Source organism: Portunus trituberculatus, chromosome 22 (genome assembly GCF_017591435.1).
Source record: "Portunus trituberculatus isolate SZX2019 chromosome 22, ASM1759143v1, whole genome shotgun sequence".
NCBI classification, from domain to species: Eukaryota; Metazoa; Arthropoda; class Malacostraca; order Decapoda; family Portunidae; genus Portunus; species Portunus trituberculatus.
In genome coordinates this window covers 6,722,776-6,748,792 of record NC_059276.1, presented here as the reverse complement: position 1 = coordinate 6,748,792, position 26,017 = coordinate 6,722,776, and the positions used below count along the sequence as shown (strand labels likewise).

General features: G+C 40.6%; 5 protein-coding genes across 7 annotated transcripts in view; 3 read left to right on the top strand and 2 right to left on the bottom strand.

Annotated features, from left to right (window-relative positions):
• The first annotated feature begins 218 nt into the window (after positions 1–218).
• Positions 219–2,687, top strand: LOC123507343 (DNA-directed RNA polymerase III subunit RPC9-like). The gene is made up of 4 exons (XM_045260109.1): positions 219–393; positions 1,669–1,801; positions 2,125–2,277; positions 2,497–2,687. The coding sequence occupies exons 1-4, from the start codon at positions 386–388 to the stop codon at positions 2,614–2,616; spliced, it is 414 nt and encodes a 137-aa protein (XP_045116044.1). The 5' UTR covers positions 219–385; the 3' UTR covers positions 2,617–2,687.
• Positions 2,688–3,257: 570 nt separating this feature from the next.
• LOC123507413 (COP9 signalosome complex subunit 6-like) lies at positions 3,258–7,741 on the bottom strand. Of its 2 annotated transcripts, none has more exons than XM_045260242.1 (8): positions 7,590–7,741; positions 6,071–6,281; positions 5,645–5,869; positions 5,376–5,507; positions 4,889–5,040; positions 4,623–4,785; positions 4,226–4,419; positions 3,258–4,120 (listed from the first exon to the last, which is right to left on the bottom strand). In XM_045260242.1, the coding sequence occupies exons 2-8, from the start codon at positions 6,225–6,227 to the stop codon at positions 3,980–3,982; spliced, it is 1,164 nt and encodes a 387-aa protein (XP_045116177.1). In that variant the 5' UTR covers positions 6,228–6,281; positions 7,590–7,741; the 3' UTR covers positions 3,258–3,979. The 2 variants fall into 2 exon arrangements, with proteins under 2 accessions (XP_045116177.1, XP_045116178.1); XM_045260243.1 differs by having other exon boundaries at positions 5,645–5,866.
• A 1,350-nt stretch (positions 7,742–9,091) lies between these two features.
• On the top strand, positions 9,092–13,724 carry LOC123507414 (stress-associated endoplasmic reticulum protein 2-like). The gene is made up of 3 exons (XM_045260244.1): positions 9,092–9,290; positions 10,909–10,981; positions 13,299–13,724. The coding sequence occupies exons 1-3, from the start codon at positions 9,207–9,209 to the stop codon at positions 13,334–13,336; spliced, it is 195 nt and encodes a 64-aa protein (XP_045116179.1). The 5' UTR covers positions 9,092–9,206; the 3' UTR covers positions 13,337–13,724.
• Positions 13,725–14,559: 835 nt separating this feature from the next.
• LOC123507412 (TAF5-like RNA polymerase II p300/CBP-associated factor-associated factor 65 kDa subunit 5L) lies at positions 14,560–22,579 on the bottom strand. Its single transcript, XM_045260240.1, has 8 exons — positions 22,423–22,579; positions 20,577–20,710; positions 19,960–20,107; positions 19,724–19,833; positions 19,046–19,136; positions 17,317–18,308; positions 16,887–17,114; positions 14,560–16,339 (listed from the first exon to the last, which is right to left on the bottom strand). The coding sequence occupies exons 1-8, from the start codon at positions 22,489–22,491 to the stop codon at positions 16,186–16,188; spliced, it is 1,926 nt and encodes a 641-aa protein (XP_045116175.1). The 5' UTR covers positions 22,492–22,579; the 3' UTR covers positions 14,560–16,185.
• Positions 22,580–23,381: 802 nt separating this feature from the next.
• The window catches only part of LOC123507374 (protein brunelleschi-like), a 36,821-nt gene continuing 34,185 nt past the window's right edge, over positions 23,382–26,017 (top strand). For both annotated transcript variants that reach the window (XR_006675646.1, XM_045260170.1), the window contains exon 1: positions 23,382–23,532. The gene's annotated coding sequence lies outside the window, so the exon portion shown is untranslated. The remainder of the gene's footprint in view (positions 23,533–26,017) is intronic.

Here is a 26,017-nt window from a genome sequence, read left to right as displayed (position 1 = left end):
CCTCCATAATGTTTTGGAAGTCGTGATGGAATTTTGAAGACTGCGTTTCTTAAGACGGGTTGTTAATACAGAGAGAGAGAGAGAGAGAGAGAATTACCATATGCTACTGTGATAAGAACATAAGGAAGTACACATGAACTCAAAAGGGAGAACAAATAACAAACGACTTCCTTGCTATTTAGTTTGTGATGAGCTACAATCTAATTTAAACAGACGTAGAGAAGCATTAGAGAAAAGAGAAAGCTGTGCATGAAGAGGCAGAGGAGGGCACAGCGAGCGGCGGCGAGGTGCTGAGTGGTGCCAAAACAAACCCACGTGGTGCAACGCTCACTCGACAGCAGACGTCAGCACCACCAGCACCACCAGCCTCGTCACCACCGCCACCATGGAAGTGTGAGTGTATTCTCCTTCCCCTCACCCTATCTGGAGTATACTGAAGTGTGTAATAAGGGTTCTTGATTGGTGTAGAGTGTTGTGGTACGTTTAAAGGGTATTGTTTACATATTGCCGGGTACTGACACGCCCCCGGCCTCCTGATGTTATGTTTGTGCTTCATTAAGTAATCATGTTCGTGTTCTCTCTGCAACAAGCGGTGTCTTTTTCTCTATATGTGTATCTTACTGGGATTCTGTTTGGTTTATTGTTGTCTGGAGCGTTCTGTGTGTGTGTGTGTGTGTGTGTGTTGCATCATCCAGCGTCATGGTGAAGAAAATGTCTGCTAAACTTACTGTCGCAGGGGATGTGGGTGGCAGGGTATAGGTGACGGCCAGGCTGTGTGTAGGTCAGGAGAGCTAAGGAGTGATGGCTGTGGGTCTGGCAAGGCTTGAAATGTACATAATGCTTCAGGTCTTATGCTTAATTTATTTATGTGCATTGTAATTATTTTTTTTTTCCCTCCAGCAGCAGCATTTTTCTATTACAAATATTTCTTAGTAATTCTTAATAACCTTTATCAAACCTAACAACAGAACTATTTTGTTATTCATCTAATGTAACCTAACTTAACCAAACTATTCCCAGCAGCAGCATCCTTCTTTTGTTATATACAGTTCTTGGTACTTAATCCTCCTTATCTAACCTAACAACTGAACTATTCTGTTAATCTTCAAATTTAACCTAACATAACCAAACAATTCTGTTAAATCCTTTAATCTAACCTAACCTAACTATTCTACTGGAATCTCAATGATTATGCTGTAGCAGAGAATGAACTGTATACAAGAAAGAAACTACAATATTAGTAATAATGTATGTTCCACACTTTAAGATATGTACTTTCCTCTCATGGCCAGACATTTGAGTGCTTGGTAAATATTGAGGTGAGGTTAGGTAATGCTAGGTTAAATTTGATTAGGTATTGTTGAGGTTATAAGCCAAAAGCATTGGTAAATAGAGTGGTGTGACTTGTCTTAATATTTACCGAGTGCTTTTCTATAGTGGGCAAACCAGACATGACATTGTGGTGTGCATACTTTTAAGAGATAGTGGGATATTTCTGTACATTCTAAATTTTTAACCTTATTCAAAAGGAATGAATCAATAAAAATACTTACAATGTTATTTGGACCATGGAACAGTGTAAAGATGTACCATCATTGCCATTATGTTGACTCAGGAAACTTTGCGTAATACAGGAAAAATACACGGCAATATGTGTGTTGGTTTCAGAGTGAACAGCAAAGGAGCCGTGCTGAGCAACTATGAGGTGTTCACGCTGCTGCAGGAGGTGTGTCAGCAGAGCAGCAAAGGGAAGCGCAACATTACCAAGACCCAGACCCACCTGGCTAACATTGCCTTTGATGTGAGTGTTCTGTTCTGACCTCTCACTGCTTGTTCACTATGTCTATCCTTACTAACTGAAACCAATGATAAATGTTTTGGGCTGGTATTATTTTCTATTTATTTGATTTCATTGTGTTTTGGTGACAACTTGGCAGCATTGTGTGTCTAGATTGTAAGAATATTGCCTTTATTTCCTACTCATTGTAAGAGAGCACTGAGGAAATTCTGAATCTCGTATGCCTTGTTTTTATTTCCACTTTGACCTATCAAAGTAATATTGCATCAACAAATACATTTACAGTAACAAATGAAATTACGATGCACTCCCATTCCTTTCAACAGACTTTAAAATATCTGGAGAGGACGCCATGCAAGGGCCAGAGTCCAGAGGCTATCCACAGATTTCTTGAGGCCACCAAAAACTTTAAGCTGACCAAAGCCGAGAAACTGCAGCTCATCAACCTGAGGCCAACGACACCAGTGGAGATGCAGCTGGTGGGTATCTGACTTAATATGAGAGACAATGAGAACCTGTAATATGTAGCCTGTATTTTAATGTATTTATTTGTTTGTTTATCTATTTTTATGTTCATTGGTTATGTGGAGGAGTGTTATTTTAGATGTGATATGTGGAGGAGGTGATGCAGGTGGTTGTGTATTGGCAGGAATGTTTTGAGGTTTGGCATAGCACGGCCATTGTGTTTGTGTTGACAGATCATTGAGGAGAGTGAGGACCGGCTGTCAGAGGAGCAGGTGGAGGAGCTCATCTCCCTGGTGGAGCTGCACTTACCAGATCCAGTCTCCACACCACAGATGGGTAACGGGCCACAATAACCCTCGGCCCCCGTGCTAAAGCTTATTTATAAATTATGTTTTGTTTTTTATGGAATAAATTTTTGTATTAATGTGTATTTCCCTGTTCCTGGTAAGTATGAATGTCTCTCTTTGTTTTGTTAGTTTTCTCTTTGATTTACACTCCACAGTTCTTGAATAGTATTACATTGACCTGTTGGTAGACCTCGTTGAAGAGCAATCATTTGCTGACATTTGTCGAGTTTTTACTCATTATTTAAATCTTAATATTTTTTATTTTCACATGTTTATTTGTTGGTTTTGTTTGACTTTTTTCAACAGCTTGTTTTGATTCATGACAAGCCCTTGCTTTACTCTTTATTTTAGAAGCAAAATAATAATTTATTTATGTTTTTCTTTATTTACTTATGTTTTTCTCTTGTTTGAAAGTTGTTTCTTCAGTATTAGAGAAAGTTGCATGTTTCTATTTTTGTTAAGTTGCCTTCTGTAATATGAACAGGTGACAGACTTGGAGCAACTGTGATAGTTTCAGCTTCAGTTTGTTAGATATAAGGATTCAATCAGTCACAAGCTGCACCACCTTAAACTGCTTGGTGATAGCATGCACAACAACAGCACCATTGATAGGACTCCTCGCCAGGCTGGGTAAGAATAGAGATGAGTATGAGTTCCTTTTTAATTAGAAATGAGGTGTAGTGTATGTTACAACAGGGTTTGGTTTGATGCCTGATCCCAAATGAGCTGGGTCATAGTATTGATGAGTACTTGTCATCCATACAAGCCAAGATAGAGAACTTGCCTGGTGGCCAGGCTACACAGACACAGAGTGCACTGCAATGTGCCGAGTGAGAGGGTTGGCTGGTGTGCTGGTCAATGGCAGTGTCTACCTTTGGTGTGCAAGGTGTACACTGGTCCACAGTGCTGGTGATACTTACCTACCCAGCAGGATGTTCTAAAACTATGTACAACTGCTTTTCACTTTTTTTATTGAACAAAACAGTACGGTGTTATGATTTAACCTGCATAGTCTGAACAATGTATACACAAAAAGAACACAAAATTAATCAAAACACTTGATGCAGCGAGTTAAACATTTACTTTTTTGCAATCTGCAAGAATTGAATTCCATAATGAAATTTGCAAGCTTTATAACCTTGAGGAGCATTTCATAAATACAGATTAATGTAAATGACATACTAAGTATTCTACGCTTAATATTGGAAAAAGTGCCACAAATACTCCTATACAATACTTTAACACATTATTATGTAAGACACTGCCTGCCATCAGTCAATCATTTTGGTTCAAGGTGAGGTAAGTTGTCCACCACTGCCACGCCTTCCGTAAACCTTAACAACTCCAGTTAGTCCGGATCCAGTAACTCTCAGAAGAAGAGACCGCGCATCCTGCGGCCCATGGCTAACCGCTCGTGCAGCAGGTTGAAGCGATTGATGAAGCGGTTCATGGTGTTGCAACACTTGGTGATGGTGCCGAGGTATGACATCAGTGCCACGTCATTACATTGCTGGAAAAAAATTCAACTCATCAAGACACAAAACAGCAATCTACTTATCCTGCTCACATCACAGCTCACTCCAACAGTCTTAACACTTATAGTCTTGCTGCTCACATTATAAAATTCTCCTCTAAACTTGTCACTGTTGAGCACTGGCAGGCGATGGGCAAGGGCGTTGACTTGCCGTAGAATTTCATGGTTGAACTCCACCTCACCGCGCTGGCTGGCCCGTACATACTCTGCTATGAGACGCACCCGGCTGGCCAGCATCTTGATGGCGCTGTACTGGGCCTGCAGGTTCTCCGCCACTGTGAGGAGAGTGGTCTGTTAGCCACTGTGCATGCAAGCCTCTATGGGCTGTGGGCTCTGCTGACTCTATGTAAATGTGAAGCTGCCAATCTAATCAAGGTGTAATTTCCATACATAAAACAAATGATGCTATGCCATCAAGATCAGGGAGTTAGAGTTAAGACTTGTGTCCTGGCCTGCCTTGCCCTGCCCATCCACTGACCAAGGGAGCTCTCCTGAGTGTCGTGGGAAGACATGCGAGCCACATGGTCCACCCCGATGCGCTCTGCCTCCTCAGTGGCCAGCGTGTACTGCAGCTCCACCAGCAGCATGGTGGAGGTCCCGTTCACCAAGTCTAGCACACTCTCATAGATGCTCACTGGCAACTGCAAATGAAATGTTTCAGTGCCCTGACTACTTTTTACTAAGATGTATGGGACATTATTGGTGCTTTTATAAGTGCAGGGGTGGTGGGCATGGGTGACTCACATCAGTGTGGCGTGCCATAGGGTTCAGCTTGAGGAAGATTGGGCTCTCTAGCAAGTCACAGATCTGCTTATGCACCAGCAGGTCAGGAGGGCCGGGTGTGTCCCCGGTGGTGTACCAGCCCAGCAGGTCCATGTCGCTAAACACCTGCTTGTCTGTCAGTAACACACCACGATGAATGTTATTCAAAGGAAGAATAAACACCTACTGAAATGTTGGTTATTATGAGGCAGTCTGTGAAAGACAATAGTTCAATAATGTAAATTAAACTCATCCTCCATATTTCTGAAGAAAGAATCTCAATATTGGAAGTAAGAATCTTTCAATGTCAGGCAGCTTAACATACCACACAAATCAAGCAACATGAAAAACTGAAAAAAGGAAGTAAATTTTGTGAGTGATGTTGCATTCCATCACCAGAAATCAAAACCCAAAGTTTAGTTCATGTGCAAATGTATGTCAAGTGGCAGAAGTGGTGGCCAACACCTACACTGCTCCTCCTTGAGGGTGTAGTATTCTCGGTTGATGATGATGTGTCCGTCCAGCTCGTCATAGCTCAGCTCAAAGGAATTCATTATCTCCACGTGGCGGCCGGTCTGCTTGCCTATCAGGGCTCCCAGAACTGTGGATAAAACACTATCTGTACCACAGCCATGGGGATATTATAGATTTCTTTCAAATCTACTTTCAATCCCTATATCAAACTGTCCCACCATCAAAGACCAATCCTGGCCACACTGAGGCAGCGGCCCAGCTCACCCTGCACTGGCCGACCCTCCTGGGCTCGCTGCCTCGTCCAGTGCTCCGAGATGTTGAGGATGACTAATGGGTGCAGGGACACTGACACGCTGCCCACCGTGCCTGCCGCTGCCATCACTGACTCTGTGCCACTGTCATTGGTGCTGCTGCTGCCGCCTGCACCCTCACTGATGCCCAGCCCCACACCACCTGTAGCAGTGTTGCTGCTGCTGCTGCTGCCACCTGCTGGGTATACACATGTGGTTCAAGTATAAATAAGGAAGATTTTTTAGAGCTAAGTCTTAAGTTTGAAGTTTACTTTAATGCTTACCAAAATCTTTCTCCCTGTGATTTTCTTGAATAAATCAGAAAAAAAAAAAAAAAAAAAGATGCAAGAGAGAAGGGAGATGAGGGATCATGATGCTGGAAAAACCAGTCATCACAAACCTGCAGGAGTGGGTGGCAGTGGGGAGGTGGGGGCTGCACTTAAGCTGGATTCTGTTGGTGCTGCAGGGAAGGCCTCCAGTGGGGCCTGAGGGAGGGAGGAGGAGGTGGAGGGACCTGCCTCTTTTCCCACCTCCTCATCCACTTCCATACTAGACATGCTGTGTGGGTAGAAGGTCTGCTGCAGTACTGGACACCAGGCTGTGGGCTGGACCTGTGAGGGCAGAGGAATGTTACTGGTGACATCTGGTGGCTGGGAATGCTTCCTCTGTGGCTGCCTCATCGATTAACAGTGATAATAGTAGCAGGCATTTTGAGATGTGCCTCTGTTATGACTCCTGCTGTATTCCTACCTAGACGTGCCAAGTTTGATATTTCATTGGTTTTTATTTTTTTCTCTCTCTTAAATGAAGACTTTTAAGAATTTTCTACATAAGAGCAGTATTCATAGCAGATATTTTGTGCTGCCTCTGTAACGACTCCCACTGTATTCCTACCAAAATGTCCTAAGTTTGATTATTAACTTAATTATCTTATTGGCTTTTATTTTTCTCTTAATGAAAGCCTTTCCAAATTTCTTTTTACGAGCAGTACATTGCAGGAGAAGCCTTGGCAGTGGAGATGATAGGAATGTGAAAAGGAAGAAGAGCAAGGAAAGAGTGGAAGGACTGCACTAAAGGAGAGACAAAAGAATGAGAGAAAGAATGGCACAACAAAGAGACAAGTAAGAAACGTAAGGATCTAAAGTGTATTTTTTGTATTTCTGTATGTGATAGCGATTAGGTTAGGTTAGGCTAAGAAAGAAGAGACAGAGGAATAAGAGAAAAATGCCACAAAACAGAAATAAATAAGAGAAGTAAGAATTTAAAGCATATTGTGTGTGTTTCTGTAATGAAGAGCAAGTAACAAACCTATTAAAATAAAATGCCCATCAATAATTCAAAGCAATGACAAACCTGATCCAACAATACTAACCTAACCTAACAAAACCTAATATTACTAGCCTACTAGCCGTACATTGCATTCATTAAAGAGAAGCTAGGATTGACCACATTAGATTACTACTACCATTATTATTATTGTTATTATTATTATTTATTGTTTTTTTTAGTTGAGGAAGGTCAGATTATAGATTAGAAACCTTAGCATAGTGTAGCGACAGTTAAATTAAATAAGAGAACTCACATACCCTTCACAATCAATCAATATATTAGTATTGGGCTAAAAATGCTTGAATGAATTGTATAAATATCTTCTTTAAATGTCTTCAATGTATATCTTTTGTAGTTTCAAGGCTTTTAGTGAAACTTTACAAAATTCTACGTCAGTCCAGTGTAATACGAGTTTCTTTTAACATAAGGGAACAAAACAGACGAAATAAATGCCAAAATAATATCTGGCAGTGGTAACAAGTCAAGCAAAATAAGGCAGAAGTGGGCGAGTTGCCATGGCTGGAATATCCTCATGTGAAGGGGAACTGAGGCTAAATACACGCAGGATATCAAGTCAGTGTCCTCCTTACGTGTGTGGCGGTGGCTCGGGGCTTGAGGGACGTGTAGGGAGCAAGCAGCAGCTCAGATATTACACCGTACCCACTCGACTGCTGCTGTTTATGTCCAGGCTATGTAGGAGTTCGGCTTCCTCTTCACAACGGCGTTACTTTATTGGTTTTATTGTTATTTAATGTAGGTTTCTTAATATTCTTCCTGGTTTTATGGTATATTTAGTTTTTATGTGTTATTCAGTCATTGCGTGCTACCTAATAATTGTTTTATACATGTCTTGTTAATTTCATAGATAAGAAAAAAATCGTGCATGTCCTCTATATTAGTGATTGTATTACCTAAATTCTATCATGGTAATATCCTGTTGTTTATTTTACTTATTTTATTGTCTTCCTATATTTTCCGTCACTTATACACTCTAATTTTCTATTTCCAACTGTTTTTCTTATTAGACAAGTTTGTCTTTAAAAATCATAGAAAACTCAATCAAAACAAACCACCACTGAAGCTTCTTTGGGGTCGAGGCCTTGCTCAACCACGGCCTTCGCTCATCGCCCAGCTGTCAGGTGGTCGAGGCAGAGAGAGGCAGTACAAAGTTCCCGTCAAGTTGCGAGTTTCCGGAAGATTATTTTGAATGCCTTTACAAATTCATAAAGCTCTTTTAACATTAGTGGTCTGTCCCGAACGGTTCAAACAGCGGTGGTAATATTATAATACATCAATGGAGCCCGAGCTGTTTACACACAGCCGCAAAGTTTTCCTCCCGCTGCGGATCCGCGGTGGGTCGAGGTGTATCGGGAAAATTACACGGTCATGTGAACTGAACAGCTCCCTTGACTTGTACTAAAATATCACCACTATGGTTTGAACCGCGCGGTACAAACCGCTAGTGTGAAGAGTCAAACAGACGTGGCGCGGAGGAATATGACACGGTGCCTACACGTGTCTAAAAAGTATCATTACTTTCAGCATTTATTTCTCATTAATAATATATCAATGATATTCAGATGCAGATTAATGGTGTGATTTTTCCAATTCAATTGCATTTTCTAACACTTAACATTTATATTATGGATGACTTATAATAATAATGATGATATACTTTGTGAATAGTGGTCAGTAGATGACAAAGTAATGTAATATATATCACACAATGTTGTTATTGAGCTATGAACAACTTAGAAGCATTCTATTGGTTATCAATTATGAGTGTATTTCAATAGATGAGATGCATTGATAATCCTTGCAGTTTTTATATGATAAAAATATCCCTGATTTATTTGGATATTTTTACACTAGATAGGATAGCGTTATAATGGATAAAATACTAAATATTAAAACTCCAACATTATTGATGATTCTCCTTAAATGGCTGTAGTAATGCTAAAAAATGAAGAGAAATATTAACAAAATTCATAAACCACAACTCTGATATGAATAAGAATAAAAAACGCGGTAAATAAGTAAAATAATGAGCGCTCTTATATATGAGAACTTGTTTACGAGGCGGAGGGCTGAAGAGGAGGAGGCGTCGCGCGGCCTGACAGCTGAGAGACAGTCCTGCTTCTTGCCACTCATCGGCTGGTCCTATTTCCTTCCTCTCCAGTATTTACCTTTAGAGTCCCCACACCACCATGGCCCCTAAGCAGCGCATGAGACTCGCCAACGACAAGGCGGCCAAGAACGTGACGCAGAGAGGCAATGTCCCCAAGACCACGGTGAGTGCAGGTGACGTGGACGGCAGAGGGTGTGTTGCTTGCTAGTCCAATGTGACACTTCGCCCATATGGCCCCAATTTACCGCTGAACTACAGGGATTTAGGGCCTATTAACTGTTTCAAGGGTGGAATTAAAGACTTATTCATGATTTGATAAGATGGTAGTGGTGTTTATTGTGTAGATATACGAATTTTTGTGTTTTTAAATGTCTTTCCTGGTTCCTCGTGCATGTTGCACCCGTAATGTCTTGTTTTGAGAAGAAAGTACGGGATTTTGACTCTTATCATGCACTTCTATGGCTAATATATAAATTTTCACATACTCATGGTTAATTGGAGTACTATTAGATGGGTTAGTTGTAAGAAATTTGGGTTTAGAAGTATGTTTACCAAAACCTACATTTCTATCCACCCATATTGTCTTAGATTTGGGAGAAAGTACGAGGTTCTAACACTTAATATTCACCTCTATCGTTAATATAAAGACTAATACATGTTTTGGCAAGATTTGAACATTATAAGATGGATATATTTTGAGAAATTTGGGGTCAGAACAATGTTAATTGTTAGATACATTCTACACTATCCATATTGCCTTGTTTTGCCTGGAAATGACTGAATTCTAACCAACTATTAACCTCTATGGATAATTTGAAGTCTACCACACATATTAGTTAGACTGGAGTACTATAAGAAAGCTAGATTAAAGTAAATATGAGGTAAGTAATATGTTTGGTGATTTTTCATGTCACACTGCCCATATTGCATTATTTTGAAGTAGTGCTAAATTGAAACTGTTACCATATACCCACAGTGCTAATTTAGAGACGAAATGGTCATATGGTGAAGTTAGAATGATATATGCGTAAAACTGAAGAATTTTGAGTTGTTTGGTGATTTTTCATGTCACACTGCCCATTTTGCATTACTTTGAAGGAATAGTGTTGAAATGAAACCATCTCCATACACCGACTATGGTTATTTAGAGGCGAAATGGTCATATGGTGAAGTTAGAATGATATATGTGTAAAACTGAAGAATTTTGAGTTATGTTATGTTTGGTGATTTTGCATTATTTTGAAGGAGTAGTGCTGAATTGAAACCATCACCACACACCCACAGTGCTTAATGGTCGTATGGTGTAGCTAGTGATGTTATGTATGTAGATCTGAAGAATTTTGTGTTTGTGATCGTCCAGGATTTGATAGGGTTAGGCTGGCTTGTGATGCTGTGTGGTGTGGTTATATTTCTGGTTGATATTATTGCAGTATCTAAGTTCCAAGTTTTTATTTTTCTCATCCAGGTTTTAATTACCTGTTTGTTAACTCTCTCGGTCATGTTCAGGGACTGGCATCTGAGTGGGCCCTTTTCTTCATTTTTTTGTTACCCTTGGTCAATTTTTCCTCTTCTACATATAAAAAAGAAAAGAAAAAACGTCTATGAAATTTTGATTGTCTTTTAATTAGTTGTATAACATGTATTTTCAGTTTTAATTGGTGTGTTTCCTTGTCTTGTTTCAGAAAAGAAGGAAGAAAAAGTACATGAGGTTTTGATTGGCTTTGAATTAATTGTAGACATTTTTCAGTTATAATTGATGGTGTTTTCTTGTCTCATTTCAGAAATCAGAGGAAGACAACTATCCTGTCGGTCCGTGGCTGCTGGGATTGTTCATCTTTGTGGTGTGTGGTTCAGGTAAGTTCTGTGTGTGTGTGTGTTCATGATTTTTTTCTTCCTTTTCACATCTTGAAAATTCAGTAACTAAGAATCACTGTATTCAGATTTTTGTGGTTAAACTTTCAATGTTTATACAAAAAAACAAAAAGATGTGTTGAGAATCCAGCAGTGTATTTAGTTTTTACAAAGAGAAATATTTAGGCTGCAAATTAAACCAGTCTTTTATTCTTTTTCACATACTTGTAGCTCTTGGCCAATCTTTCCATGTAAAAAAGAAAAGCAAAAGAAAGAAGGAAAGGAAAGGAAAGAGAACAAATATTATAGTTCTTGGGTATGTGTGTAGTTGTAAATGTCATAATGTCATGTGGTGTTAATCTTCCTGTAAAAAAAAAAAAAAAAAAAAAGAAACAGGGAAAGGAAATAAAACACACATTACAATCTTTAAGTATATGTGTGGTTGTAAATGATTAACCTTCCTTTCATGTAAAAAAAAATATAAAGAGAGAGAGAGAAAAGGAGGGGAAATGGAACAAAACACATTATATTTCCTAAGGACATGTGGTGTTATCAGTGCGTGAGATAACTGAACAGAAACAGGCTTGAGTAATGTCCTTTGCCGTCAAGGTTGTCTGGCTGATAGGAAGTTCATTACTGTCTGCCATATGTTCTCTTCCCATATTATGTTTACCCTGCATTACAAAACCTTTAATCCTTTAGTACTGGGACACATTTTTACCTTGAGTTTTTTTTTTTTTTTTTTTTTTTTTTTATTTATTATTAATTAATTTATTTTTTTTCCACAATTAAAAATTTTCTTGACAATAGGAAGGGTCTGTGGGGGTCAGAAGATTAATAGCCACTGTCTCCACTATTTTAATCCCCACGTAAGTTTCTGAAGCTCTGTTAAATCACTAAATAGTAAGCAGAATGAATATGGAAATGTGTCGTGATACTGAAGGGGGTTAAAGATATGAAGCTACATAATCACACATGTAATAATATTTTTTTTACTATCTACAGCATATTTTAATTTTCTATGTGTATATCTATCTATCTTGTCTAGTAATGTGTCACTTCCTATGTTTTATCCAACAATTTATCTTTGTTTACTTGTTTCCTTTCTCGTTGTTCATTTTGCTATGTTTCTATTTGTTATGTCTCTTTGTGCTTGTTGCTATCTAAAAAGTTGCTATAAAGTGTCTGTCTCGTGTTATCTATCTATTTATTTTTTTGTGCCTTATCTTTACATTTTAAATCTCAGCATCTATTCACTGTGTGTCTGTGTGTCTCAAAAGGTTAAGCTCTCACTGAACTTTGTGTGACCTTGACTCACAGGGGAGTTAAGATTTCCTGCTTCCACCAGTCTTCTCATTCCCCACTAACCTCTATCTGTGCTATCAACCCACCACTTACTGCGCACTGTCACAGGTGGTCCCTTTCACACCTGCACCTGTATCACTCACACACACACACACACACACACACACACACACACACACACACACACACACACACACACACACACATTTCTCAATATGTTTATTTTTTTACAACTTCATACATATTAATAAACCAGTAATTCTCTCTCTCTCTCTCTCTCTCTCTCTCTCTCTCTCTCTCTCTCTCTCTCTCTCTCTCTCTCTCTCTCTCCTTGTCCTTGCTTCACTTGTTTAAATTACTTCAAGGTGATCAGCTTTCACCAAGAATTTACTCTTCTCATATTTTTGTTTTTTGCTTTATTCTGATCCTTACTTTTCATATGATAGGGGTTTTATTTCATGGTGTGTTGATTTTTTTTTTTTTTTTTTTTTTTTTTTTTTTTTAGTTGGTCATCTTTATACTTTTTGTGTTCCATAACTTGAGTTTTTCCCACTGTGCCATCATATTTCAGTGCCCAAGTTTACATGTATGGTATGCCTTTTTTTATATACTGGGGTTTTCATGGGAATCTATAGGCTAAAGGAGGTACTTCTTGGAGCATCTCCTATCTGAAAGCCCACCCTCTAGGGAACCATTACCCCGAATAAGAAAGTCCTTCCTACACTCGGACTGTGGCCAGGACTCAATCCCAAAGCATGTGATGCTACTGTACCACAGTGGCACCACCTCACTCATGTATTTGTATTTCTATATTATGTAAAGGAGGTTGGCCAAGGACTACAAAACACATAAGTTAGGGAAGAAGAAAAGTTAATTTAGATACGTTAATTTCACAACTAAGCATGATGTATATGCTGTATTCTACTCTATTTGTAACTCCTAAGCCTTATTTTGTCCCATTTTGTACAAGCTATGAGTAAAATTAAAAGTTAACCGTTGTGTTATCTTTTTCCAGCCGTGTTCCAGATCATCCAGTCCATTCGAATGGGTTAGTGAGGTGCCCAGCGGCACGGACCAGACCCAGACCCGGACCTACTGTACCCTTCCTCTCCCCCTGGACCTGCCCCTGACCACTCTCTCACGGACGCTCAACACACGGCTAAACGCACACATTCACCAATTCTTTTCCATCTAAGATTAAGACGACTTTTCGGTTCATATGCTTAAATCTATTACTTTAAGGACCTTAGCTATACTTCATTGGGTTTATCTTTTGGATTGTTTACACTGAATTGTTTTGACTGTGTATATTTGTATATAAGGAATCTATATTTATATCAAAATATAACCCCTGGGAAAATAAAACAGCTGAGTGGAGATATAGCTCAGTGTTCTCTATAGTAATTTTTCATCACATTGCCAATAAATTAATGTGGGGTAACGTGTCTTATGAAATCCCTTCCTTAAGTTTAGCTGGGAGTCTTGGTGAAATAGGGAGCACAAGGGATGGTGTCACTCTGCTTCCACACAAACTGAGACTCATGGATTGTTCTTTTTCACATTATATGATTTCCCGTGGCATACTGATAAATATTATTATTGTTTATGCAGAGAAAAATTTTGAATCTTTTGTATTTAATAGTCAGAGTCTTTGTGTGTTGAGGAAAGCAATATGAAGTGTGTGGAAGCAAGGTTGACATTTCCTTTTGGCTCCCTATTGTGACTGTGCCTTGTTGCCACCTGAACCACTACTGTGATGAGCCTCCTGTGCTTAGATCAGTGAGTGGAGGTGGAAGAAACACATGGGGTGGCATTACAGGTGGTGTCTGGGAGCAAGATTTGATGTGGAAGGCTTAGGTAAGTGGAGTAGTTAGATTGGGATGGAGAATATAAAAGTTTTGTAATCATTTTCTCTGCTTTTGTCTTCATAAATTAATGGGTAAGTTTGAGATTATATAGAAGGAATGGGTGATGGTCCATAGTGTTTGTTCAATGATGGAATGAGTACTGTGGAAATTTGTGGTTTGTGAAAGGAAAGGTAAGTATGGATTTGCTCTTACTGATTTGGTAGCTTGGAGTTTTCAATAGGAGCACAGGTTAGTAAGAAGGGCACTGTTACAGTCCCCTGTAGTCTTGGCAGCTGGCAGTGTTCCATCCACCAACAGTGACAGGTAAACCATTGTCATGCCTTGTCTTGTGACCTAAATAACTGTGTGCAAATCATGCCTTCTTGTTTCTTGTTTGTATTGCAGCAATAAAGGGTAAATGAAAACAAGTTTGGGGATGGATGTAAGAAAATACACATAATATTGTATTGTACCAAGAACATTTGTACAACTCGGCTTGCTACAGTGCTTTAGTCAGCCAGGACAAGTTTTTGTCATATGATGAAATTGTAATATTTAAATATGAACAAAATGAAGCAAACAGCGGTGAACTCATGGTAAATATAAAAAATATATAGTAAAACTACATTTTTATGGGACTCTTAATAAGTGGAAGAAAATGTATTACTGTCATTCTTGTCTCTATATCTGGTGACTTGCCTGCAGCAGGTCTCCATTTATTGTTGTCCTTGTATGTACTGAATTATGCTGTTGTCCTGTCCATTTCACTGGAGGGTGCTCTCTTCCACCCACTAAGCCTACCAATACTCAAGTACACTCTAGTTGTCTCACTTTCTACCATTCCTATGTAAACATTTTAGAATGGTGTACTTAACCTGCCCAGCAACACATCACAACCAATACTGCTTCCGTATATTTCTTCTCAAAACTTCCCTTTCACATCTAAAACATCCACTCTCACTCTCACACCACTTTCAATAACTCTCTTCCATTTGTCCATTAACTTATATTCAACTCTTCTGATGCAGTTACTCCTTTCTTCCACCTTTAAAAGCGAGGCCAGTAAGAACCATTATTGACATTTCCTCAGTAAAACACAAATCATCTTAATTCATAAAAAAAAGCTACATAAATTAGAGATAATCCTTGTTTCTTAATTCTTTTCAACCTTTTTTCTTTTTTTTCATCCACTTTTGAGCATTTTCAGAGATCAGACCTTAAGTATAAGAACAAATTAATATTACATCATGAATATGTACTGGATTGCATATGTATGAAGCACTGATAGAGAGGCGAACTGCTGTGCCCACCTCAACACAACACTATCTGGGAGGGCAAGATGAGAAGGAAGGAAGGAAGAATGCTTAGTAAGACAAGGTGAGAAGGGGAGAAAATGTAAAGATATCATAGTAAATTTTTAAAAGAGGGATTGATTTATGAATTAGCAAAGGAGGAGGAGGAGGAGGAGGAAGGGAGATGCTCAGAGAGGTTGGCTTTAAAGAGAAGAGGAAATGTAAAGGCATACTAGATTTTAAAGAGTTGATTTTATGAATTAGCAAAGGAGCAGTAGTTCAACAGAGACTCAATTAGGAAGAGACATAAAAGTAGTTATGATGTTTTTAATACAGAGATAAGCTTTAAATAGAGAAAATAAGCATAATTATTAAGAGATGAGAAAACAAAAAAATAGATGAGGGTATAGAAAACATGATGATGAGATGTGAATCTTAAAAATATGATAGGAAAAAATAAAAAAGAAAGGATAAAGGGAGAGCACTAAAGTGAAGTGAAGACAAATAAAAGAACCAAGAGGAGAAGGTAAAAGACAAAGAAAAGAGGAAGATGGAAACAAGAAAAGAAGATGAAGAGAAAAGATGAAAGAAAACAAAGAAAAGAATACATACGTAAAAAAGGGAAGAGAAGGAGAATGGAAGAAAAAGAAAGGATAGGAGAACAATGAAAACAAATAATTAAAGAGAAGAATGGATAAAAAAAAAAGGGAGAATGAGAATGGAAGAGAGAAAAAGGGGGAAAAAGAGAACAAGAGACACAGTTTTATCTCTCTACGTCGAGGGCAGTGACGGCTGTGAGGTAATTATGACAGGTGAGGGAGGTGTGAAGCAGCTGTCCGCCTCCAACACCTCCATTTGTACCGGCGCCACACACCACCTGCCGCACCTCACTCAGCTCCCATCCGCTGCTGCCATCACTGGGGAGAAACACAGTGTTAATCCTTTCAGTAGCATGACGTGTTTCCAGATTTATTCTGCTTACTATTTGGTGATTTTATACAGCTTCAGAAACTTTATGTGGGGGATTAAAATAGTGAAAGCTGGCTGTTAAACTTCTGACCTTACTATAGATCCTTCCTAATGTCAATAAAATGGTCTAACTGTATACAAATCTCAGGTAAAAGTATGTCCCAGTACTGAAGGGGTTAAGAGGTGATGTAGTGTCTGTAGGAAGTTTAATGGTTATGGTAGTCATGTATAAGTAGGATGTTCAGTGGTTGTCTATGAATAAAATTTTTTTGTTGTGATTGACTGTGGTATTTGCTGTAATTTACTGACAGATAGGTATGTAAATGAGACTAGTGAAAGGGCACATTGTGAAACAGGCTGCTTCTGTATGACAGTGATATTTTGTGTTGAATACAATTATGTAAGAAAATATGTTACTCAGAACTGCTAGTCTGATCTCACAAACACTGAACTGGTACACATTGTACATTAGTGACAGTGTTGTGGTCAGCCCACCTTATCGTGGTCTGCCTGAAGTGGCTGGAACGAACGCAACCGTCTGTGGAGGCTGACACCAAGAGTGCCGAATCAGCAGACCAGCACAGGCTGGCTATGGGGTCCAGGTGCTCTGAGGTCTCTGTGCTGCCGGTGCTGCTGTCTGTCCCTCCAAGGTCGGTCAGCACTCGGCCTGCTGCCAGGTCCCACACCAGCACCGCCCCGTCCTCGCTGCCCGAGGCCAGGTACCTGCGGAGACAGTGGTGACCTCTTACTCATCTTGCTCACTGGGACTCACTCAGTAAAGCTTATTGAAGGTTACCATCACAGCAGCACAGAGCATGGCACAGCAAGCCTCCCTGCCTTGCCTGTGTGTGACAGGAAGTTCTGGTGGAGGAATGCTGTGTGAGACAGCAGTGTAGTGCAGTGATGGAATGTGCGCAACACTTACTTTCCATTAGGAGAGAAGGCGAGAGCACTGACGGGAGCCTTGTGGTGGACGAGGACGCGGGCCACGTCCCCGTCCATCACTTGCCACAGGCGCACCGTGCGGTCGCAGGAGCCAGTGGCCAGGTAGGTTCCATTGGAGTGGAAGGCCACGCAGTCCACAGACTGTGTGTGGCCGGCCAGGGTGCGCAGCGGGTAGGTGTAGTCCGTGGCCCATATCCTGGCAGTTGTGTCGTACGAACCAGTGGCCACGTGCATGGTGAGTGGTGAGGCGGTCACACACCACACGGGGTAGGTGTGGCCACGGTACAGTGCCACAGCCTGGCCACTCTCCAGGTTCCAAAGCCTCATGGTGGTGTCCTCACTGACGGACAGCAGGTGTGAGGAGTCATGGGTGAAGCATGTGTCCATCACTGGTCCCTGGTGGCCCCGCAGGGCAAACAGTTCCCCTCCACGGTTCCTTCTCCGGGCACCGTTCCTGGCCTCGGCCACGGCCTCCTCCTCCTCAGCGGCTCCATCGCCGTCGTCCTCGATGCGCGAGGCGTCGCATGCCAGTAGGGTGTGGGAGGTGCCACCGCGGGGCCCCACTGTGAAGGTCTTTTGCCTGAACCCTACATTATGCACTGGAGCGGTCAACTTCCACAGTTTCACAACACTGTCCTCAAAGCCACACGACAACAGACTTCCATCAGAGTTGACACAGGCACAGCTGAGGCCGTTGTAAGCGTTAGACACGGAATACACGCACAGTGACGGTGGCACGGGCTGGGCCGACTTCAGGCGGGCTATTGCATCCTTCACCTTCTGCAGCTCCTCCTGAGTGCAGTCCATGCCGTCCGCTGAGGCCGCCAGTGTTTCCGATGTCATGGACTCTGGCGTGTGTCCGTTAACCAGGCCGTTGGACGCCCCAGAGTGGTTGTCTGGAGTACGGAAGATGGCACCAGAGCTGCCTGCGCCAGAGTCGTCAACCTCCACCTCTATGTACGTGTTGAAGATCTGAAGCAAAGAGAACAGGAGCTGTCACTTCCTACAGGACCTGATGGAGTAGTGAGGTGTGGCCCTGGCAACTTTTCTCTTGTCACTCCACATGCCCATCTCAGATACCTTACTTCCACACCACACGCTCTTCATTGTTGTGCCTCATTCCATGTCCATGTTTTTTATATCTAAGTCAGCAAAACAATATTCCTTACATCTCTCTTTACATCCACAGACACATCTCCCAGTCACAACCCTCTCTCGCTCTTACATCTTCATGCACCTCACCTTGTTTGCCCAGCACTGTTCCTAGATACACTCCCTCACTCCTACTCCCCCTCCTCTCTTAAGCACCCCACACCTCCCTACAGCTGGCACACAAACCCTGTAAGATGTTCTGAAGTCACACACCTCCACTCTTCTCCTAAACCTCATTATGTCACTTTACCCAGCATTCAGTTTCTCTCACACACACCCTGAGGAAATGACTCACCACTCTGAAGTTCCCTTTCACTCTGAGCCAGTAAGAGTGTCACCTGTGAGAAGATATGCTACTACATCCCATCCCATAATTTCCTACTCTAACTCCTCCATACAGCCATCCATGAATATAATAAATGGCCACAATAAATGGTTGTCCTTTGAGCCATTGTCACTATAGATGTACAGTTACACAATTATTAATCCCCAGTGAATCCCAGTAGATAGAATGACTTATGGATTACAAGTATCAAGATGGCATTATGAAGACTCACCTGCAGCAGTGTTGGGTTCTCTGTGGCCTTCAGGTAACGCAGGAAGTAGTTGAGTGTGACCTCACTGAGACGCACCAGGTACTTGCCACTCCTGCAATGATCGCACCACTGCCTCACCACACAACATAATACAATGGAACTCTCAGGTAAGCAACAGTATCATTAACAAAGGTATACTGTCACTGTCATGTTGCTTTCCTTCCCTAACTCTACTTATCAATGAACTCTTTTTAATTAACTATGTACAGTACAGTCAAGATCAAAAGTAGAGTAAAGTTTTGCACTCACTTCTATTGTAATTTTAACTGTTGTCCCTCAATCTTGTGTTTTCTGATTTGATTTCTTACAAAGCTTTATAATTAATGGACTTTGAAAATCAGGGGACTTACGATTGAGAACCTAAACAGTGGAAGCCAGTGTGCTGTGTCACTCAGCTACCTGGCAAGACTGTACCAATCTATGTGCACTATAGTTTGTTTGAGAAATAGGATGAAGTATAAAAGAGTGTTATGATGGGGCACATACTGTCAAACTATAGATCAGTATGTAGACAGATGGAAATGAAGACTTGGAATAGTTTAGCCAAATCACACAACCTATTTAAAGAAAGATAGAGTGAGAGAAGAATAACACTAATAACGTGAGACAAACCATTGACTGTGTCACTCAAACACCTACTTGAGATTCTGAATGATAGGAGAACTTGACATGTCTACTGATGAACTAACATTGGCAGCAGTGAGCACCTGTGACAAGATGCTCTCATAGTCTCTGTTGACCAAGAACACCTGGAAAGAAAGACAACATGAAATAAAAACCTGAACATCCATGAACTGTGAAATGCAAGGAATAGAAGAGAACAAGTATTTACCAGTTCAGCTAAATGGAGGAACAGAACACTGAGAAATCTTTACCTGGTAGTGTTTGCCAAAGAACTTTCTGGCCGTCTGCCGCCCCGTGCCAGCCACCAGCTCCAGGTAGAGGTGGATGAACAGCGGAAACAGCACCTGGGACAGTTCAGATCGGCATGGCTCACTGGCGTCCATCATCCAGGACTTGAGTCTGTCACAGTGAAGGAATGGAATCATCAAAATGAGATAGACTAACACCAAGTTTTTCATTGCAAGTGTTGGAGGAGGAGGGATGTGAGACAAGGCTTTCACTGTGCTGGAACAGGGAAAGGTGGAGACATTTCTGGTTTTGATGGCCACTCAAGGAATTGCCATGAGGAGAATTAGGTGTCAGAAATAAAGAATAATGGAGAGATTGATAGAAATGAGACTAGCTGAAGTAACAGGGTAGTGTAATACAGAAAATACAATTATTACAAACCATTTACTCTGCCGGCACAAAATGACTAGAAACACCAGTGAAAGGAGATCCAACATTAGAGTAGTTTCTATGATTACTGGACTGGACAAGATGAAGGTAATGAAAAATATACCAGCAAATTGACCACAGTCACACAAGATGCAACTAAACTATATTGCTACCACATCTGATACTTACCAAGGCAGGAGACTTAACTGACCTGACATACTGGAGGTCAATCTGTGAGTGGTGGGTGGAGGTGGTGGAGAAGGTGAAGGTGTTGGGTGTGGAGGGTGACACAAGCCCCACCACCCCAGCGTGACACTCGCTGGCCGTGCCCCCTGGTGCTGGAGTCTGCAATGGGGTCAGATCAGTACCACCACTTTATATAAAACAAGACAATCAGGTCTGCTCACCAACTTTTATCCTCCTATTATCTTCTGTATTTCACTAACTTTTCTTCTTATTGTTCAACTCCTTATTTTCTCTCCCCCTTCGACAGACAGCCTGGTCCTCAGCCTCTGTCCGGCTAGGAACTCACACCTCACAACCCACACTGGAGGCTGGACACGTCCCCACACGACCCATACTCAGGTCATATTTGGATGTCATTGAAGACATAATAGAAAAATAGGAAAACAGAAAAAAATGTATCTATATAATCTTTTCATTCTCTCCTCTTTGACTTCTGACTTTTGATATATATTTTTTTCTACTCTCTCTTTCTCTCTGCTCCGTACTTGATTCTTCCTTTTCTGCTTCCTACTCATTCCTCATTTCCCTGGTTGCTGAATGGAACAGACTCAGTAATCATGTTAGTGGTGAGTCAATAGAAGATTAGACAAATACATGGATGGGGATGATAGACGGATAAGTAGCTTTGCTCATACAGGGACTGCCACGTGTAGGCCTGACAGCCTCTTGTAGCTTCCCTCATTTTCTTATGCTCTTCCTCTTCCTAGTCCTCATCCTCTTCATGAAAAGGCAGGTGAAGGAGAGGAAGGGAGTCTGAAGGTAGTGCAATTAATCTTTTCAGTACTGGTATACATATTCACTTTGAGATTTGTGTACGATTAAACCACTTTATTGACATTAGGAAGGGTCTATGGAGGTTAGAAGATTAATGGCCACAGTCTTCATTATTTTAATCTCCTACATGAGTTTCTGAAGCTGTATAAAATCACCAAATAGTAAAAAATTAATAAAGAAATGCATCATGGTACTCAAGGGGTTAATGTGGTGACTTGGCTAAACTATAAGTGCCTTGAGGGAAGCACTGCCCACCTCATCAAATTCTGTATTTTTAACTTTGGGTTGTTGAATTGTAATATTGTACCCTGTGCTGTGGTCTTCACTTGGGATTGCCAACCTGACTGTATTGTCTTGCCATTTGCTCAAGAGTATTACAGCAGTGGTTTGTGTGATCCTGGTGCTGCCACATTACCCAACCATCACATCATCTAGTGGACTCACGGTAAATTTGCAGTTTCAACCAATATACCGTATTTTATATTTCTTTTTCCCAATGTCTAACAAGCTGGGGGACCTCCTGGGAAAGCGGGGTTTTAACCTAACCTAACCCCATTTTCCGATAGGGTAAAATGGGGTTATAAATGCTCATAGAAGTGTGATCTAGACCGTGAGAATGTGCAGTTATGTAGTGTATTGGTTGAAACTGCAATAATTCTGGACTCTCTACCAGCTGTCTTGGTTGGAGGCCCCACATGATTCTAGATAAGGTTCTCCTAATCTAGATAAGAAGTCGTCACTAGTAATCAAACCCATGTGGACTCTCTTTAGTGCTTATTAAGTCTAACATTAGTTTACATTCGACATGCTTGACCTAAGAAATAAATTATGGGGTTATACTTCATTACAGAGCCTATATCTCTTAAGTAATTACATGCAACCTGGAATTACACTATAAAATCAAGGTATGGACAGGTAAAGGCGACAATATTTCCACCTTCCCACAGCATGAGAGGGAAAGGAAGGAAAAATGTGATGGTTCCATTAGTGCATGTTGATTAGTAGGACTCCATGCTGCCAGAATCTCACAAAGGTACCTCTAGATTTCTTTTCTTGAGGTATTCGTTGACAGTGGCCATTATCTTATCCGTCCTGAGCTTCTTCATGGTGTAGGTAGTGACATTGCCGCCGCGTCCAGCTGATTCCCCGACATGTTTACTAATGGTAGGCCGGCAAACCTTTCAGAATCCGGCTCCTCTCTCCTTGCTACTCTCCATTATAATGTAGTGAAAATCGGGGAAAATGATATATAAATGACTGATCAACCATTAGGGGATTAAGATGAAGGAATTATAAGGCTGTCAACATTTCCAAGACGAGGAGAAAAGGGCATGATTGAGAGTAACCATGGAAACAAGAGAGGAAGGAAATGGGCGGGTTGGCTCGTATTTTGAAACATTTTAAGCTCATGGGAAGTGTTTTTCAATGTCAGGAATGAATCATCACGTTCTCTGGTGTTCTTTGCGGCATCCTGAATGTTGTCGCCAAGACCACGTAAACACTGCTGTCTGTTATGAGTGTTCGGGATATGACGAAACGTTTATGAAAGTTGATCTGCTTTACTGTCATTGCTACTATTAAGTCAGTAATAAGATGGAATAACATAAAGAAAACTGTACTATTTCATAGGAAGTTCATATATATGTGTGACAAATACAGCGAATATTGCTCTCATTGTAAATTCCACCTAGATATATGCAGTATGACAATAGAAGTTGAATTAGTGATGAGTTAGTAGTTAATCAATGATGAAATAAGATAAGAAAACTGATAACATTAATAGATTTCTCAATTAGGTAACGAATAAGACAAACATTTCTTCTTAATGATGGAAGTAGAAAGTGACATTTTAATACTATAGACGAAAGTGATGATTGTTAGTAGAATAGTGTTACGATAATTTTACACTTAACATATATGAAAACCAAAGTGTATATATATGTGTATTTTATCAAAGGCCAGAAGTTGTTTTGCTGGGACAGCGGTGCGGGAGGGTTGGCAGCGCTGTGACAAAGAAAGACCTCTTCTATCTCTTCCGAAGTCACGACACTCACTGATTTTTGGCTTATTTTCCACTAAAGTCCTCGTGTAGCGACGATATCACAGCGCCGACTGAGGCAGTGGAGTGGTGCCCTTCAGTGAACATGGTGAGTGGGCTGGCTGGGGCGATGACAAGTGTTAAATGAGTGATAAATGTGAATAACTATGCCTTATCCGCCCCCTTCCCAAAGATTACCTCACTCTGTTTACCATTATGCTTCCTCTCACACTCTGCTTGCTGCTGCACTGACGGCCTCCCAGTATTTAAATGTACTGAGTGAATGCAGCCTTTAATATACAAGTTTAATTGGGTTTGGTTCAGATTATCGTTTGGCTGTTAAAGGCCGTGGTTTGGTGTGAGGTCAGGTTGAAGGATACTCGGGGGTCAATTCTGTAGGGGTTTTGATGGCTTAGTGGACATTTAAGAGTGTTTTGGTAGTGCTATGAGTGTTTAGACAAGCCACGCTGCTGTATAAAAGGTCGTAGAGTGAGGTCAGGTTGAAGAATACTCTGGGGTCAGTTCTCTAAGAGTTTTGATGGCTTGGTGGACATTTAAGAGTGTTTTGGTAGTGTTATGGGTGTTAAGACAAGATACGGTGCTCTATTAAAGAAGGTTTTGGAGTAAGGTCAGGTTGAAGGATACTCTAGGCTGCGGAGGGTCAGTTCCGTTGATGTTTTGATGGTTTGGTTGACATTTAAGAGTGTTTTGGTAGTGTTATGGGTATTAAGACGAGCCATACAGCTCTATAAAAGAAGTCTGTGGTATTTTGTCGTGTGAGGCCAGATTGAAGGATACTCTGTGGTCAATTCTCTAGGGTTTTAATGGTTTGGTTGATATTGGAGAGTGTTTTGGTAGTGTTATATGTGTTAAGATAAGTCACGCTGTTGTATAAAAGGTCGTAGAGTGAGGTCAGGTTGAAAAATACTCTGGGGTCAGTTCTGTAGGTGTTTTGATGGTTTGGTTTACATTGGAGAGTGTTTTAGTAGTGTTGTAGGTGTTAAAACAAAACATGCAGCTCTATTGGTATCTATAACACTACCAAACCACTCCATTTACTGATGTTTTCAGTTCCTTGCTCACAACAAACTTTGGGGTTTGATGGGAAAGCAGGTTTTTTGTGTGTGAGAAGCTAAGATGTGGTTAAATGTCACCTCTCGTCTCCGAAAAATAGGCGACGTTATTGCTGCTGTTATTATAATAGGCGCCATCGTTAATACTACAAAAACTCTAAAAAATTAGTAGCCAAATCTCGAGAAATAAAGTAAAATTTTCAGAAATTAAGTTGAACCTACAAAATTAATAGTCAAATCTCAGAAATCATTAGTCTATACCTCCTAAGGAACTCTAACCTTACGTAACTTAACTTAACTTAACTATAACTTAACTTTAGTTTAACCTAACCTAACCTAAACTTAACCCAACCAAAACCTCCTCCAACCCTCCACCATTCTAACCTAACTTTATCTAGCAGTCATTACGTAACTTAACCCAAGCTAGGTAAGGTTGGGTTAGGTAATGCTGGGATAGGTTAGTGTCCAATGACATTTCTTGCCTCTCTCAAGCACTGGGAAGCTGCCTCTTGATAGAATAAAAGACTCTTACACTGAAATTGATTCCATATTCATTTTGTTAAGCCTTAAAGATTTACAGGCTCAGGGATATCAATACTGTGACTTAATCCCTTATATTGAGATGCATTTTACCGTGAGTTTTGGGTATAATTAGACAAGTTTATTTGCATTAGGAACAGTCTATGGAGGTCAAAAGATTAGTGGTGTAGAAACTTAACTATTTTAATCTCCCACATAAGTATCCGAAGCTGTGTAAAATAGTAAACAGAATGAATATGGAAACATGTCATGGTACTCAAGGGGTTAAACACAAGTACTACCTCCTCCTCCTCCTCCTCCTCCTCCTCCTCCTCCTCCTCCTCCTCCTCCTCCTCCTCCTCCTCCTCCTCCTCCTCCTCCTCCTGTATGTACTGCTGATTACCCATTCTCTCATCCTTTGTTCTCTGCTTCTGATGGAATTATTCTCCTCTTTCTTCTCCTCCTCCTCCTCTTCCTTTGTGTTCATTTTGCATTTATAAGTTTTAAGTATAAATTCCTGTTATTTCCTCTAAGTTTGCGTTGATATAAGATTTGAGGTATCCTGCTTCCTTGCCTGTGATGTACGTGACCTTACCTTACCAACATGCCACATCCACCTGGACTTTGGCAACTGTGGGCAATCTGTCTCTGGGATTATGTATTGATTTTAAATTCATATGTAAAATTGTGTTGGTTTTTAATTGATGTGATGTGAAATGTTCTTAATGTTCTTATCGTTCTACCTTTACTATGATTATAAACTGCTTTTAATGTACTTTTAGGTCATGTTTGGTTATTTCTCAGCTAATTGACTTTATTTCTATCATTTCCAGGTAAGTGTGGTGATGTGAAGACTTAAAATGAACAAATAAACATGTATTCATCTCTAAGGTAAAGTGAAGGAAGTCTGTTTATATACATTTAGCAAGCCTTGTCATATCTGTCTGTCTTCACCTTTCTAAGTACGTCAAGGTGCTCCTGTTAATCGGTGAAGTGTATCAT

Bases quoted from the DNA above. Each gene is read 5' to 3' on its own strand.
- LOC123507343 (XM_045260109.1), top strand. The intron at 1,802-2,124 runs GTGAGTGTTCTG...TCCTTTCAACAG, and splicing joins TGGCTAACATTGCCTTTGAT to ACTTTAAAATATCTGGAGAG. The intron at 2,278-2,496 runs GTGGGTATCTGA...TTGTGTTGACAG, and splicing joins CACCAGTGGAGATGCAGCTG to ATCATTGAGGAGAGTGAGGA.
- LOC123507412 (XM_045260240.1), bottom strand. From the start codon at position 22,491: ATGAAGAAGCTCAGGACGGATAAGATAATGGCCACTGTCAACGAATAC. The intron at 19,137-19,723 runs GTAGGTGTTTGA...CGATCATTGCAG, and splicing joins CCTATCATTCAGAATCTCAA to GAGTGGCAAGTACCTGGTGC. The intron at 16,340-16,886 runs GTGGGCTGACCA...GTTTCTCCCCAG, and splicing joins TTCAGGCAGACCACGATAAG to TGATGGCAGCAGCGGATGGG.
- LOC123507414 (XM_045260244.1), top strand. From the start codon at position 9,207: ATGGCCCCTAAGCAGCGCATGAGACTCGCCAACGACAAGGCGGCCAAG. The intron at 9,291-10,908 runs GTGAGTGCAGGT...GTCTCATTTCAG, and splicing joins GCAATGTCCCCAAGACCACG to AAATCAGAGGAAGACAACTA. The intron at 10,982-13,298 runs GTAAGTTCTGTG...ATCTTTTTCCAG, and splicing joins CTTTGTGGTGTGTGGTTCAG to CCGTGTTCCAGATCATCCAG.
- LOC123507413 (XM_045260242.1), bottom strand. From the start codon at position 6,227: ATGTCTAGTATGGAAGTGGATGAGGAGGTGGGAAAAGAGGCAGGTCCC. The intron at 4,786-4,888 runs GTGAGTCACCCA...TTTCATTTGCAG, and splicing joins CTATGGCACGCCACACTGAT to TTGCCAGTGAGCATCTATGA. The intron at 4,420-4,622 runs GTCAGTGGATGG...CTCTCCTCACAG, and splicing joins CACTCAGGAGAGCTCCCTTG to TGGCGGAGAACCTGCAGGCC.